The sequence below is a fragment of the Asparagus officinalis genome, chromosome 3, assembly GCF_001876935.1.
Source record: "Asparagus officinalis chromosome 3, Aspof.V1, whole genome shotgun sequence".
NCBI classification, from domain to species: Eukaryota; Viridiplantae; Streptophyta; class Magnoliopsida; order Asparagales; family Asparagaceae; genus Asparagus; species Asparagus officinalis.
Window position 1 is genome coordinate 24,037,992 of NC_033796.1, and position 17,420 is coordinate 24,055,411.

General features: G+C 34.6%; 1 protein-coding gene across 1 annotated transcript; it reads left to right on the top strand.

Moving 5' to 3' along the window:
- LOC109833428 (metacaspase-4-like) lies at nt 5,303-17,420 on the top strand. The gene is made up of 2 exons (XM_020401092.1): nt 5,303-5,793; nt 16,218-17,420. The coding sequence occupies exons 1-2, from the start codon at nt 5,448-5,450 to the stop codon at nt 17,120-17,122; spliced, it is 1,251 nt and encodes a 416-aa protein (XP_020256681.1). The 5' UTR covers nt 5,303-5,447; the 3' UTR covers nt 17,123-17,420.

The following is a 17,420-nucleotide window of genomic DNA, read 5'->3' on the forward strand; positions in this document are numbered from 1 at the left end:
TAATTCTCCAATTCTCTAATTCCAATAGGTTGCTCCTTCAATTACGAATGACCAAATCATCTATAACTCCCGAATTGAGTCCTATAGTTACTCCAACTCTTACTGTTCTCAAAGACCTTCCTTTGAAATTGGTAGAAAATGATGAATTTGAGGGTATAATTACATATGTTTTTTATCCTGCTTTTTAAAAAAATTCTCGCGAAAGTTGTCAACGTAATATTTTAAAATATTATCACGAGGAAAAAATAAAAATAATGTCTTATTTTCAAAGCTTAAACCGTAAATTTTCTCTAACTTCTCATATTTAAAAATCTAAAGTATATTTTCAAAGCTTAAATCGTAAATTTTCTCATATTTTCAAAGCTTAAACCGTAAATTTTCTCTAACTTCTCATATTTAAAAATCTAAAGTATAAACTGATTATTTATGTATCACTACACATAGATAGATGACATTTCAAAAATGTTTAGAATGGTTGTTTCTTTTATTTCATTTGAAGATTCACACGTTGATGTGAATGTTACAAACTCAATAATGGAAGAACTTTTAAATTTAGAAAAATTTAAAAAATATTTTCCCTTTTCACTAGATAATTCAAGCAATAATAATGATAGTTGTAAATCATATCAAATTGTTATTGCCATGATAGGGTGACATTTTTCATATTAGATGCATGTGTCATATTTTAAATTTAATTGTGCGTAGTGTATTTGATAAAATTAGACCAATGATAGAAAAAGTTAGGGTACGTTATGGCTTTTACTCATAATGCTTCTGAACAAAGGCTCAAGAGATGAAAACAATCATGGGGAAAAAAGTTTAAAACCTAAATTAATTCTAAAACATGTTGACCATAGTTGAAATTCCACATATGCAATATTAAATATAACAATAGAGTATAAATAATTTGTAAATGATTTTAATATTTTCTACGCTTCTAGTTTTAGCTCTATATCTAGCTCTGGTAATATATATGGAATAACTTATAATTAATGGACAATTACAAGTTGCGTAAAAAAGATGCTACAAGTTTTTTATGATGCTACAATATTATTATCTGGTTGTTACTATCCAATTATTATTCAAATTGGTTTACAAGTTTTTAATGTTTAAGCTTTTTTTTTCAATACTTATGGCATGTATGATTATTTTTCAGAAATGATTTTTAAATGGAAAGCACATTTAATAAGTACTAGTATGGTGCACGTGCGTTGCACGTGTTAATAATTTATTGTTTATGTGTAGCCCTATAGTTTTTATTGCATTGATAAATTTTTTTCTATGTGACATATATTTGAAAGATGTCATAGATAATATATATTAGGTTTTTATTGACTGACTTTTAATTGGCAATTTATGCTTGTTCTCAGAAATAATTTGCTACATTTTTAAATTAATGATATAAATAGATGATATAGGGTTATAAATAGGATCATATAGAACACTCAATTTTCATGTAAAAAACCACAATATTGACAGAAAAACCACAAAATAAATGAGGTAATCGAAATAATTAAATTATATGTCCACTTAATGTAGCAAAATCATATCTTATTTATGTTTGACATAAATAGATAGAAGGTAGCTCAATTTGAGCAGCATTCATTAGATTCAAAAGATGCATCTTTGTCAAATTGTAGAGAGCCATGGTGAATCGGGCTGCAACAAGGCAATTTGATCTATAACAGCTAGATTCCATGACCTGTAAACAAAACTGAATCGAGCATGATCAGACATCTTCAACTTCTCGAGGATCAAACCTAACTATAAATGTTACAGAAAGAGTGAAATCACCTTTTCATCAGTTCATTAAATAAAATTGCTTGGATAAGTGTTCCCTGCAAAAGACACAATTGAAAATAAATCACGTCATCACGATAATATAAAAATTACATGGAATAATAACAATGTAAAATTCGTATCACCTCTTTATCAATTAGAATCAACTTTTGTTTCTTCCCTTCTCCATTCTTAAATGAGTCTATATTATTACGTAACCAACGAACATTTATACTCCATTGTTTTTGATAAATTTTTAACTCTCGGATCAAGATGTGGGCTTGATCATTAATTCCATCTTGGTCAGATGACACCCTTCATGAAAAAAGAATAAATGATGAGTTCAACTAAAAACAATCACAATTTTTCATCATATATTCCATCTTGTTTTTTATAGGATACAACTTTCTCCAGAGAGAGAGAAACTGAAACAAAAATTTATCCAGAATATGTAATGATCCTATCCCACACAGTGACACATAAAAAGAGAGAGAATGATCTATATATATCCAAAATTTCAATGTTCGTCATAGTATCTATAATAGAAAAATGTTGCTTAAAACTACTTGCTGCCAGCATATTATTGAGCGTCATAGTATCTATAATAGAAAAATGTTGCTTAAAACTACTTGCTGCCAGCATATTATTGAGGCCTCTGTTTTGTGGAGGGTAAAAAAATGATGTTGCTTAAAACTACTTGCTGCCAGCATATTATTGAGGCCTCTGTTTTGTGGAGGGTAAAAAAATGCTGATGAAATAAAATCTAATATGAGGCACATCAGATCTTAAAAAAAATCCCCAAATTAATTATAAATGCTGAAGTCTCTATATTACATAAAGTGAATTGATTTGTATCCTCAAGACCTCATGTTACTCCAACAGAACAATTAGACAAATGTGCTTTATACTACCAAAAAAAATCCTAAAACCGTGATCAGGTTTTAGTGTAATATTCCATGTGAAATACTATTGCGTTCATGAACAGAGAAATCATTTTATTATCTATAGAAGCAAATATAGTATAGTGAAAAAGTATCCTACTTACTTACAAAAAAACATGATTTTACTAACCTTTTTGAATCACAACTTGTTGTTTCCATATCCTCCTGTTCTCTATTTTTTTGGTAGGATTTGGTAAGATTTTGTAGGATTGAAGTTGTGTATGGATTAGATTTATATAATATTTGAATTGTAACCGTTTTTTAGTAATAATGACTCGTATAATGATTATTCCCATTATTGAAAAGGTTATAACTGATTCGTTGCTCTTCTAAAAGGAGTAGAAGCTAAATTTTATGGAGTAATAATGACTCTTTTAACCGTTTTTTGGCTGTTTACATTTCTTTTAGAAGCTCTAAAAGGTTAAAAGGAAAAGAAGCTAAATTTATGGCGTAAAACGTGTTTGTACTATTTAAAGCAAATTTAACCTGACTTAATTAGCAAATGGAACCGTTTTTAGGCTGTTTATATTTATATTTCTATTAACCTATTAGTCAGCAATTTTAGAAGCTCTAAAAGGTTAAAAGGAAAAGAAGCTAAATTTGTGGAGTAATAATGACTCTTATTTTGGCGTTATTTGGCTATTTATATTTATTTAGTAACGTAAATAATGTTAATGAAATAGATTAATATGTTGATGGGAGATTAATTAATATGTTGATGGGTTATTATGTATGATATGAGTATGATATGATATGATTTATGTATGGAAGCATGCATTTTATGGATGTATGTATGTGTTTCGAAGGGCATTTTAGGCAGAAATGTTTTAACATGCCAAGCCACTTTTAGAATAGTATTAGATTTTAGATCATTTCTTATTTATTTTTTGTTTGGGGGTTCTTATTGATCCATGCTTGAAGGATCTTGGTCTCTGACGTTTGTTGAATTCTTTATATGATAAGATAGCAATGGAAAGTAATAATGGTTAGACTATTGCTACTCTTACTCATCATAATACTATTAAATATTATTTAAAAAGTATGTATCTTGACATGTTGTAACATCTCAATGTACAACTTCTACAAGCTCTAGACTGAGCAAAGATAAGGGTTTTGATAGGCAATCGATGATCGAGAAGCTAACTAGTATGGATAGTAGTCATGAATCAGGATCATCAATGAGAGAAGTTTCTAAAATTGAACCATATTTAGTTGCACCTTTAGGTAAACCTCAGAATAATGAGGAGTTTGATATTTTGCAATGGCAAAAAGTATATGAAATGGTTTCATATCATGTGCTTTTCATCATAACTCTTAATTTACCAATAGCGCATGTTTCTATTGTAGCTTCGAAATCTGCTTTAGCATCTGAGGATGGTTGATCGACAATCACAGAGCACCGTTGGATCTGTCTACCATACAGGCAGTAATGTACTCACGAGATTGGTAATGGTACGAGAAGAGAACTCAAGACATCGATTGTATAGCTAGTATTGAAGATAGACTTAATAAGCTGATGATATGCTATAAATACTAGAAAGTTATTTGTAATTTTTAGTTTTTATCTTTTTAAACAGTAAATTTGTAATAAATTATTTTGTAAAGAGTTACAAATGATAGTAATATAAATGCCTAGTTGCAACCTAGTTGGGATATACTCATCTATTGTGATGTGATAAATTCAAAAAAAATGTTATAATTGTTAGTCATTAATAATAAATAATTTATTTTTGATTATTTTAATCTCTATAAAATTTGTAAATTGTATAATTATAAGTGATTAATAATAAGATTGAATTTCTTTGCCAAAATTTTTTATCTTGTTACTTACTTCTAAAGTTACATATTTTTCTTTTCTTTTGCTAAAAACCTAAATTCTTTTCCTTTTTTGCCAAAAAATAACAAGTAAAAAGAAAAAATAGGAAATAACCGAGCCAGCTTTGTGCCCGATCTGCACCTACTCAGACCCATGCCCATGGGCTTTTTGCCCCAGCCCAAACCTGAAATTCCGGGCCAGCCATTTTGGACACCCCTAGTAAGTGCATGTGGAGGGGGGAAAACAATGATAATAAGATATGAAGTACTAGTTTTCTCTCCTTCTTAGTTCTAAACTAAAACTTGAAATAATTTAAGAAACCAGATCCCTCATGTATGTAGATATCTCTCTCCAGTATATAGATAGACACATGCTAAATGCGAGATACTTTTCTGTAGTTAGTATGGTTCTATTTTTTTGACACGGTTATATCATAATTATCTGACACCTCCAATTTTATTCTAGTTCTGAATCCAATTGATTAGCATCATAATATTTCTAGATTCAGTTAAAATTGACCGGCATCATAAAACCCCATCCCACAATTGTCCGAACCATAGTTTTGAGATGCGAATTATTAGAGTACACCTTGCCCACCAGATAAGGACAAACAAGTAAATTAACATCAGAAGAAAAAAAAGGAAAATGATAAAAAAAAACGTGTCCGCTGAATGAAGTGAATATTAATAATAAAATTAACAAATTCACTGCAGCGCTAATGCCCCCCCCCCCCCCCCCCCCCGTGCAAGTTAAAGTGCAAAAACAGCATCTGCCTCTCAGCAAGTCCTAATCCCTAGATCAAGCGAGGGGGAAAAGGAAAAAAAAAAAACGCAATCCGAGGTTTCAGGGACAACCAAACGACAATCCGATCAAGAATCCTCAAGTCTCGAAGAAGAGGAAACGAACATCAAATGGGGAAGAAAGCTCTACTGATTGGCTGCAACTACCCAGGGACGAAGGCGGAGCTCAAGGGCTGCATCAACGACGTCCACCGCATGCACCGCTGCCTCGTCGACCGCTTCGGATTCGACGAGTCCGACATCGCGATCCTCATCGACACCGACGATTCCTACAGTCAGCCGACGGGGGCTAACGTGCGCCGGGCGATCAAGAACTTGATTCGCTCCGCTGAGCCTGGGGACTGTCTTTTCATTCATTACAGTGGGCACGGAACGAGACTGCCGGCGGAGACTGGGGAGGATGATGATACCGGGTACGATGAGTGTATTGTGCCCTGCGATATGAACCTCATCACGGGTACTGATTACAGTATTTATTTGATTTAATGAATTATTTAACTTAATTATTATTATTATTATTTTGTAATTTGACTGGATCTTTTGAAGGAAGTAGATCTAGATTTTGATTCAGACTAATTTGATGTGCTATGGAACAGTGAGATACACTAGAATTGTGTTATCAGTTAGAACTCCATAGTTGTTTAGAAGGATGGAAGCAGAGTTTTGAAGAATTGTTTGTGGAAATTTCAATATGGAATGAGGATGTAAGAGGTTGGACTAGAAAGGGGTTTTTTGAAATCAGTCCCTTAGGTCTATTTGTTTCAAAGTTAGTCCTCAAATCATGGAAATTGCTATTAGGTCCCTGCTTTCCCACAATTTGAAACCGGCCTTCCAATCACTAATAGAAGTAACGAATCGAGGGGTTAATCGTAAACAAATTATGGGAATTGGAGGGGCTGATAGTCCACAACAGTGGATTTTACTTGGTAATCCCTCCATTTGCTGGACTAATTTCAAAATAAAATAAGAATTGGGGACGTAGTAGCAATTTCCTTGATTTGAGGGACTAATTCGGAATAACCTAGAAGTTGAGGGACCTAATAGCAATGTCCATGATTTGAGGGACTATTTTTAAAACATGGAATATTTAAGGGCCTTATATCGAAAACCCCCGACTAGAAAAGGTAACGACAATTTTAATTTTTGAATCATATACATACAGATACGTTCTCATTATTTTTGATGCAGATGGTTACCACAATTTCAATATGCCGAAGAGAATAATGTAGTAAATTAGCAGTATGAAGATTACGAGTTTAGAATATTTGTAGAAAAATATTGGAAGTTTTAGTTTAAACGATTAATCTTTTGACGATTTTTCTTTTATACAAAAAGGTTTATGCATAATTAACTATTTCGTTCAGTAGGTTTGATAAAAGCCGACGACTGCTAATAACTCGGAGGAAATCTCCATATTACTAGGGTTATGATCTGAATTAGACTACTGTTTGGATAGTGGGTGTCTAAGCGCTTAAGAGGTCTAGGAAACCCCAGTAACACCTTAGCCACTTTGTTTTATAGAGAATAGTCGTCATGCTAGTTACTCTAATTTTCATGCTTCGACATCCCATATTACTATGTTAGTGCTTTGTTCCCTGTGTTTTCTCATTTGGACAGTTCAGACATATGATTGTTGATGGATAGTGTACCTTGTCAATCTAGGTACTGTATTGGGTTATGTTGTTCATTTATGTTTAGTAGTCCTTGTCTGATTAACGCTTCTTGAACTTGATGGATGGTTATAGACATGGAATACATCCATCAAGTGTTCTAAAGTGTTTTAATGCAACAACTGCAAAAAGTAGGATATAAAAACACAAACTTTGTACACAGCACATATGTCTTAGAGTGAATGAAGGCAACTCTGAATGCTGTTGATACTTGATTGCGCAACATGTTAGTAGTTTGCAGACACTGAGAGCAAAAGAGGAAAATTCAACTGTTCATATTTTGATTTTGCCTAGTGGATCCTTCCAGAATTTTACTTTTTGTCCCCCTTATTGTACAATAATCTTTCTTCCAAGATCTATGACATTAGTGTCAGGGGCCATTTCCTTGTGTTTTGGCCTGGTAAATTTGGAAAGGTTAAGGTTAAGTGTCAAGGCACTACTGTTGGTATGAATAATCAATAATAGGGAAGATATTGTATATATTAATTATGATTTAGTAATACCTGACAAGTCTTTGTTGTCATGATTATTTTGTGGTCATTTGGCATATAGGAAGTAGAAGTCCCACAAGAACCATGTCTTATTTGAGAGCTTTATATATATATTTATCTGCCTCAGGGACTGGGAACGCCCTTATATGACCAATTATGCTAGCATCTAGAAAGCCAATCCTGACCCTACTGTATAGTTTGACTGAACCCAACCAAGGGTTCTCAGTCTAAGGAAAGTGCTCTTCTGATAATGTCAAGTTATTGTTAAAAGGTTTAAATGAAGGTGCTCAATCCATCATGTAGCCTGAGTGTCTCCTCCTCCTATCCCCTAGGCAAGCATGTAGACTATTTAACACTTTTGCATCTTTTGCACTATTTGACCTATTTCGTCACGCCAAAGTTAGAAGCCTGTAGACCACCAATACGAATATGAGGAGACAAGCACTGTAGGATACTGATACGTGAACGCTGGAAATGCCAAAATGTAGGATGCAAAGCAGGTACTAGTAGATTACCTTGAGAGGTTTTTGCTTTTCCCCCTTTAATTTTTGTGTATGAGTGCACATGCACATGCCTGTGTGAGAACTAGGGGCATGAATAGGCATGACAAGATTCTAAAATTAGGAATGTATGAAAATTTATCAGCTAGTACTCAGCTCAGACATTTTCAAGGACCAGTGTTCTGTAAGTATCAATACTTTCTAGGCATTCATTAGAGAATTTTTTTCAGCACTTCTTAAAAATTGTTCTCGACTTTAAAATATATTTGGTAATTTTAGACAGTTTGTGAAAAGTCTATCACTTCTTTAATACAGTTTGTACAGTTATCAATTGCTTACTCGCTTTTCCTTGAGGGGAAAATGGAATTCTTTCCTTCCTTTTGCCTAAACCTATGTTACTTGGGTACTTCAAATCGAAAGCCATAACCGTACACTGACACGTACCTGTAACCGTACCATACCAAAACTTCTTGTACACTTCTTGAATATATGCATACATTTATTCAAGCATATACCCAGTTATATAATACATGTTTTAATTTAAAACAATCTTCATACACTTCACATGTGTGCACTTTGGCTAAAGGAAGAGTTCCTAGTTGAGCAACTTCTTCAGTAAATTTTAACAGTCTCAAAAGGCCCAGATGCAGTATTCTCTGTGTAAGGAAGCTGGCCATTCCTGAGCGATGGAACTTCTTCTTTCTGGACAACTTGACTTCCATCTGCACTTGAGTAAAGAAGAAAGGAAGGCTAAAAATATTTTTGACCAGTTGAAATCGCAAGTAAAATAGTAAAGTATGAGCTTGCATGCTTATTCAAATCTTATTTCTACACCACCAGCCAAAGTGCACACATGTAGCTGTCCAAAGACCAACTCAATTTCTCCAATGTCACTCACAACATCAGTAGCATAAGAATGCTCAGAACAACTACAAAAATGAGCTGGAGGAACTCATTGTCCTCTAAGACCTCTTCGGGTGAAAGAAAATGAACAAATGCGTATGGAAAGTTGGAAACACTGCAAGGAAATCATTGAGGCACATTATAATGTCAGCTTAATGTTAATGGACTGTGGCTCAAGTTAAAACGGGAATGCAAAGAGCACAGAGGCAACATACAGGGATATCATTTAGGAATGTGGTCTTGTTTGGCTATCTATGATGCCAAAATTTTCTATCCACCAAACATAAAACCCATGCTGACATAATTCCCCCTCCCCTCCCCTCCCCTCCCCTCCCCTCCCGCTCCCCTTTATAATTGACTATCTATGATGCCAAGAAAGACAAATGAGTGACATTAGGAATGAGGGACATCAGGAGGTCATCTGATGCTCAGAGCAATTCCTTTGTATTTGTGCATGGGTGAGCGTGTGGGGGTTTTCATTCAAGAGGAGGGAAATGTTCCGGTTAAAAGCAATGAGAATTGAAGTTTATGCAACTGTAGGATTATAATGAATGATGTTGATAATAGAAATTTAAACAATATATATACTAGCAAAAAACCTAAATTAAATCTAGAAATCAATCTTCATAATGCATCTTATGTTGATCACCCCTAGCTAACATGTGGGTCGTAAAAATTAATGTTAGCATCTTAATACACGATTGTCCTTTCAGCATAAGAGGCAAACATTTCCAGTCCAAAAGTTGGAACCAACATATTAATATGTGTATCAAATCCTTAAAAATCATTAAAAAAAACTAAACTTGATGGATCAAACACTAAACAGATGCATATTCCAATTACCCTGATAGACTAACAACAAATGAAACCTTGATTCAAAATCAAATACGAACATAAAAAAACCCAGTCAAAGAGCTGAAATGAAAAAGATCACATCAAGAAATTACCCAATCAATTGACACCTGCATCATCAACACGCTGCCTCTTGGTGTTGCTGGCATCTTCAAGGTCCGCGACCGTTGTCTCACTCTTATCCTTCTTTTCGCATGCTTCAACATCGCCATCTTCCTTCTCGTCTTCTCCTTCAATATCCTCCAACTTTCACTTGTGATCCTAGGTTAAGGGATCGACCTCGCTCTTTTCTGATGGATAAGTGAAGGCGACATCTTTCGAGTCTTTTACTTCTTCCTCTTCATGAGGAGCTTCGGTAGGTTTAATTAGGGTTGTTTCTTCTGGACGTATTATATTTTTATTATAGACAGTATGAAATATTACTATCATTCACAATTTAAAAAAAAACTACAAATCTTAAGACATTACTTTTAAAATTTTTAAGTTCACACGAAAGAATTGCAGTAAGATACCTCCATTAAGATGTCTTCTACTTTGATTCTTCTTACTTGTAGATAAATTTTTTATTTTATTAATCAAAGGGTTTTATAGATCATTCAATACAAAAGTCATTACTTTGGAAGATCAATTACGCTATTAGTTAAGATACTCAAGATAGTTATTCAATCATTGAATTCTTAAGAACAATACATGAAAAATAACATTAGAAAAACGCACATATCATAAGAATAATAGTTGAAATATTGAGAAAAATTAAGTTACCTCCCTTAAGATGTCTTGTTTATTCTACTTCGATTACTTCTATAGAATAATAATGAATATTTGAGAGTCGCCGTCTATTGCCTGGGTTTGGAGGAATCAGTAACTGCAGCAGTTTGTGGTAAGGGGAGACAGTAATGTTGGAGCAGTCAACAGCAAAGCAAATAGAAGTAATATATATATATATATATATATATATATATATATATATATATATATATATTATATAAATATATATATATTATATGTGTGTGTGTGTGTCTGTGTTTGTGGTGTGATGTGTCGAGATAGTGGGAGAAGCAAATAAAAAGTTGTTTTTAGCTATCGGTTAATGTAGCTACAGTACGCAGCCCATGTCTTTTTCTTTTTCTTTTCTCTTAGAATGATGCATGAATGTCTATTTAAAGTGTTTTATAATAGAATTCTAGTATGGCTATAATTTCTAGAGATAACTAACTCAAATCCTTTTAGAATTAGAATTAACTTCAACATCCCCCCTTAACATAATTTTGTAAGGTCTTCATTCCCATCATGTGCTTCAACTTGACAAACGCTTCAAACTTTAAAGGTTTCTTGAGGATGTCCGCAACTTGATCTTCAGACTTGCAATAAATCAACATGAACTCGTTCTTCTCAACATTATCTCGTAAAAAGTGATAACAAGTATGAATATGTTTACTCCTTCCATGAGTGACTGGATTCTTTGCCAAATCAATTGCGGACTTGTTATCAACATAAATTTTTGTAGGACCTTCAACTTGAATATGAATCTGACTTAGCACATTACGTAACCAAATTGCTTGACAAGCACTTGACACAACTGCTACATACTCCGCTTCACAAGTTAAGAGTGCAACAACAGACTGCTTCTTCGACGACCATGAAAATGCGGTGGTACCAAAATTAAAGACATAGCCAGAAGTGATTTTACGATCATTATGGTCTCCACTCCAATCACTATCAGAATAGCCTACAACATCACAATTGTTAGATGAAGAATAAAACAAATCATGATCATAAGTCCCTTTTAGATACCGTATAATTCTCTTTGCAACTTGTAGATGAGATTGGTAAGAGGCCTTCAAATATTTGCTGATTAAACCAACTCCATAAGCTATATCTAACCTTGTGCATGTGAGATATCTCAAACTCCTAACAATTTGCTTCAAATAGGTTGGATCAACTTCCGCACCATCACCTTTTCGAGATAATTTAGTACCAATCTCCACAGGAATTCTAACAAGATTGCAATTAAACATCTGAAACCTCTTCAACTGCACAATACCTCCTTTGACATATGAAAATATCATCATCTCCTTAAACTACTTCAATGTCGAGAAAATAAGATATCAAGCCAAGATCTGTCATCTCAAATTCATGCATCATAGGGTTCTTAAAATCTTCAATCATACTAATATTAGTATATTACTAGAGTTGTTTATCTTCATATATAAGGCATATTCGGAGGGACACTTCTGAAATTCACTTTCTTGAAAGAAAGAATCAATTCTTTTGTTCCATGCTCGTGGCGTCTATTTCAGCCCGTACAAAACATTTTTTTAACTTGTATACTTTATGCTCGTATTCTTTCTTCACAAATCCAAGTGGCTGCTTCACGAAAACTTCTTCTTCAAGTGGCCCATTAAGAAAAGCTGACTTCACGTCCATCTGATGAATATTCTAATGCTTCTGTGCAGTCGGGACAATTATTAATCTAACAGTTTTAATTCTAGCAACAAAAAAAAACCTCTTAGTGTAATCATAACCAGGCCTTTGCTCGTAGCCTTTCGCCACTAATCTTGCTTTATGCCACTCAACCTCACCTTTCGCTTTAATCTTTATTTTAAAAACCCACTTCACATCGATTGCTTTATGTCCTTGCGGGATATTAGTAAGCTCCCACATGTCATTCTTCTCAATCGTCTTTATCTCTTCTTTCATTGCATTTATCCACTTAGGTTCTTGAATAGCCTCTTCAAACATAACTGGCTCATAATCTGCAACATTGTAAAGTGCACTATATCTCCATCTGCATCAACATCATCATCTGGAGTTACTTCATAATCTCTTAAGAGAATTGATGGTTGGTGATTTCTTCTTGGTCTTTCAACTTCTAATGGAACTTGCAGGGTTGGAGTTTCAGAAGTATTGATCGGTAGTGCTTCTTCAGTTGCAACAGGGACAACGTCTTTAAGAATATCAAGGAGAGTACGCTATGAATCGTTTTGTGCTTCTAGATCCCAATTTCAAGCTTCTTCTTCAGCAAACATAACATCTCTGCTTACAATCACCTTCTTTGTAGTAGGATTGTAGAGTTTGTAGCCTTCGGATTTGTAGCCGATAAAAATTATCTTCTCACCTCTGTCATTAAGTTTCTTTCTTCTTTCTGCTGGAATATGAGCATAAGCAATGGAGCCAAACACTTTAAGATGTCTTACACTTGGCTTATAACCAGTCCACTCCTCTTCAGGAGTAAGATTATCAACGCACTTTGTTAGTGACATCAGACATGTTCAACAAGTATACAATGCATGAGATAGCTTCACCCCAAAAATAATTTGGTATATCTTTGACCTTTAGTATGCTTCTTGCCATGTCAAGTATCGTCCGGTTTTTCCGTTCAGCGATGTCGTTATGTTGAGGTGTGTAGGAAAAAAGTGACATCATGCTTTGTTCCTTCTTCTGCACAATACTTATTAAATTCTTTAGAAGTATATTCACCTCTTCTATCTGTTCGTAACTCCTTGATAAAGTAACCGTTTTCCTTCTCAACTAGGGCTTTAAAGCTCTTAAAATAATCAAACACTTCAGATTTTTACTGTAAAAAATAGACCCATATTTTCCTTGTGAAATCATCAATAAAAGTAAGAAAGTATCGATTATTACCATTGGATATAGTGTTTTATAGGACGCACACATCTGAATGAACGAGCTTAAGATACTTCTTTGCACTCTAAGTATTTTCAATACCAAAGGATGATCTATGTTGCTTTCCAGGAATACAACTTTCACATAACTGTTCGGGATGATCTATCACGGGCAAGCCTCTCATCAAATTTCTTTGTGCAAGCAACTTTAGACTGTGAAAATTCAAATGTTAAAACCGAAGATGTCACAACCAAGACTTATCTTTTATAATAACATTGGAGTAATGATAAACATCGTTCTGAATGTCAACTCGAAACATGCGATTATTTGTCATAGGTGCTTTAAGAATAAATACACATCTTTTATCAAAGATTAGGAGTTGATTACCAGAGAAGTGCAGATCATACCCTTTTTTAAGAAATTGGCCCGTACTGAGTAAATTGTTCTTCATATTCGGTACATAGAATACATCATAAATAAACTTGTGGTCTCTGTTCTTCAACTTGATTAGAACTAGCCATTTTCCCATCACTGGTATAGTGTTGTCATCAGCAAACTTGACTTTGGACCGCATCAACTCATCCAGGTCCACGAACAACTCATTCTTTCCGCACATGTGATTAGAACACCCAGTGTCAACAAACCATGTGTTGTAGTTTGATTCTTCACCGGCTGTCGTGACCATTAATAAAGTGGTTGTTTTCATTATCTTTTTCTTGTGCAAATCGAACTTCTTCTCTGGATTGGGAATTATTATGGTACTTGCACTCCTTTGCATTGTGGTCATATCTGTGACATATGTAACATTCACTGTTTGATTTATTAAAATTTCCTTTATCACGTCCAAAGTCTCGACCTTGACCTCGACCTCGATAATTTGAATTTGATTGATAATTGCTTCTCTGATTGTCATCATCTCTTTGATTGTTGTTATAACTGCCACGTCCTTGACTATTGTAGTATCCACGTCCTCTGTTGTTATAGTTTCCGTATTCTCGTCCTCTGCCACGGAATTTCCTCCTCGTTGGTCTCTTTCGTACTGCTCTTCTTTGTTATTTTTTTATAAAAGCTTGATTTTTAAAAGCTTTCTCAAGGGGTTTCTTGGTTGACCTCTCGTTCATGTGTTGCTCGTGAACTTGTAAGGTACCCATCAATTCATCAACTGTCATCTTAGACAAATCCTTCGATTCTTCGATTGCCACCATGATATGATCAAATTTTACTGTAAGAGATCATAATATCTTCTCCATAATTGCTAAATCTACAACATTTTCCCCGTTTATTTTTATTTGATTTGTCAAAGTAAGTACTCGAGTCATGTAATCTGCAACACTTTCACTGGGTTCCATCTGCAAAATTTCAAATTGACATCTCAATGTTTGAAGCCTAACTATTTTCACCTTCTCAACTCCATGGTATGATGTCTCTAAAATATCTCACGCTTGCTTTGTTGTAGTTGCTCCGTCGATCTTCTTAAAAACTGAATCATTCACTCCTTGATGGATGTAGAATAACGTCTTTCGATCCTTCTTCTTGATCTCATTATGGGCTTTCTTCTCGGCTTTACTTGCGCTATCTGCGAGATCGACAACTCCATTCTCTACACCCAATATATCTTGATATTCAAACAACATCTTCATCTGTACTCTCCACCGTTGATAATTCTTCCCATCAAATATAGCAATAGAAGACGACATAGTCCCGTTTAGATTGTTCATGGCTCTAATACCACTGTTGGAGCAATCAACGCAAAAAAAAAAGAAGTAATATATATATATATATATATATATATTTTGAGCACTTGTGAGATAGTTTATCCTTCAATTGCTTAGTGGGTTTTTGCTAAGAAATTAAGGCAAAGAATACCGGTTTTGTTGGGACAATAACGGCAAAATAAATAGAATATATATATATATGAGGAGAGATTCAGTGGGAAAAGCAAATAAAAAGCTGTTTTTAGCTCTTGGTTACTATAGCTACAGTATTCAGCCCCTGTCTTTTTTCTCTTAGGTAGAAGGATGCATGAATGCCTATTTAAAAGCTTTACAAAGTGTCTTATAATAGAATTCTAGTATGATTATAATTCCTAGAGATAACTAACTCAAATCCTTTTAAAATTAAGATTAACTTCAACAAGTTATATGAGACATGTTGAGGCGGTTATTTGGGTATTACTTTTTCTTTTAATAAAAAAATAAAATGTTAAAGTTGAAGATGCTGATTAGGATTTATTATTCAGCAAGCACTTTCTCATCCTCCTGCTTTCATTAATGAAGTAGTTGAAGTACAACATGTCACTATATGCATCGGATAAAAAAATTTCTTAATAAGCTTTAAGAATATACTGAAATGTTCTAAACAGTAAAAGTATGTTAACAAATTTAAGACACATTTAAAAGGCCGATACATATCTAGGGGTTTCAGGGTATTATCGGTTAATGCCTGAGACAGACGTGGCTTCATAATAAGAAAATATTTGCTGCCTAGTTTCAAACTGTATATGATAAAGATATAGCTTCATGATAAGAGCATTTGTGTTACCAAACCTGAACCTTTGAATCAATCCAAAACCAGAATTTAAACCTTTTCAAATCTCCCTTTCTCCTCTAGCTGCTTTTCGCCTCTCCCATTCTCCATGTTACATAGTCCTGTCAAAACAAAAGTTAACTGTAAGTAGTTTTTTTGACAGTACAGACAGATGGTAGAAACTTAAGTATTGTTGGAAGCATGAATACTATTTCTCATATAACCCCCTCATAGTCCAGCCCCATTTTCTTCAAGACAGATTCACTCCATCTGGTATATCTTGTCAGTTTGATAATGTTTGTGTGGGTGCAGATGACGATTTTAGAGCCTTTGTGGATGAAGTCCCACGTGGATGTCGAATTACGATTGTCTCAGATTCCTGCCATAGTGGTGGCCTGATTGATAAAGCCAAGGAACAGATTGGAGAAAGCACCAAGCGCAATGGTGATGATGAAGAATCCTCTGGCTCCAAATTCGGTTTCAAATCCTTCTTAAAAAGGCAAGTAGAGGACGCATTCGAGTCACGAGGTATACACCTCCCCCTTGAAGGCCACCATCATCGCCACCACCGCCCTCAAGTTGAGGATGAAAACTATGATGACAGCTCTGAGAACGATCACATGAAGGACCGCTCTCTCCCTCTCTCCACACTGATAGAAATCTTAAAGCAAAAGACCGGAAAGGAAGATATTGATGTGGGAAATATAAGGCCAACATTATTTGACATGTTTGGTGATGATGCAAGTCCTAAGATTAAGAAGTTCATGAAAGTCATCCTGAACAAACTCCAACATGGTGGCAATGGTGAAGGCAGTGGTGGCGGATTTATGAGTATGGTTGGGAGTCTTGCACAAGAATTTCTCCAGCAGAAACTGGAGTCAAATGATGAAGATTATGTGAAACCAGCATTAAACGCAAAAGTCAATAGGAAACAAGACGTTTATGCAGGAGCCAATAATAAATCTCTTCCAGATAATGGAATACTGATTAGCGGTTGCCAGACTGACCAGACATCAGCTGATGCAAATCCTCCAGGTGGTGGAGCTTACGGGGCGCTTAGCAATGCTATCCAGACTATTCTTAAGGAGTCTGATGGTGAAATTAGTAACCAGGCACTTGTCAAGAGAGCTCGGAAGATACTGGCCAAGCAAGGATTCTCTCAGCGTCCTGGACTCTATTGCAGCGATGATCATGTTGATGCTCCATTTGTCTGCTGATAGAAGAATGCTGCGTATATTGCCTTATTTTCGAAGGGAGTATTATTGGTGCGTGAAGAGAGTATTCAGTTACTTGGTGTGTGAAGAGAGTGTTCAGTTATTTTCTTCTTCATGGTATATTTTCCAATAAGATCAATAGAGGTTGTCCTTGAATTTATGTTGTGTACTATTGTCTTGAACTGCTTGTGGCTTCCCCATAATGAATGATTATCTGGTATGTCTCTTTCTTTTAATTTGCATGTATAAACTATAATGTTATGTAAAGAAAATCAATCAAGAGTGCCTGTTTGGAGAACAA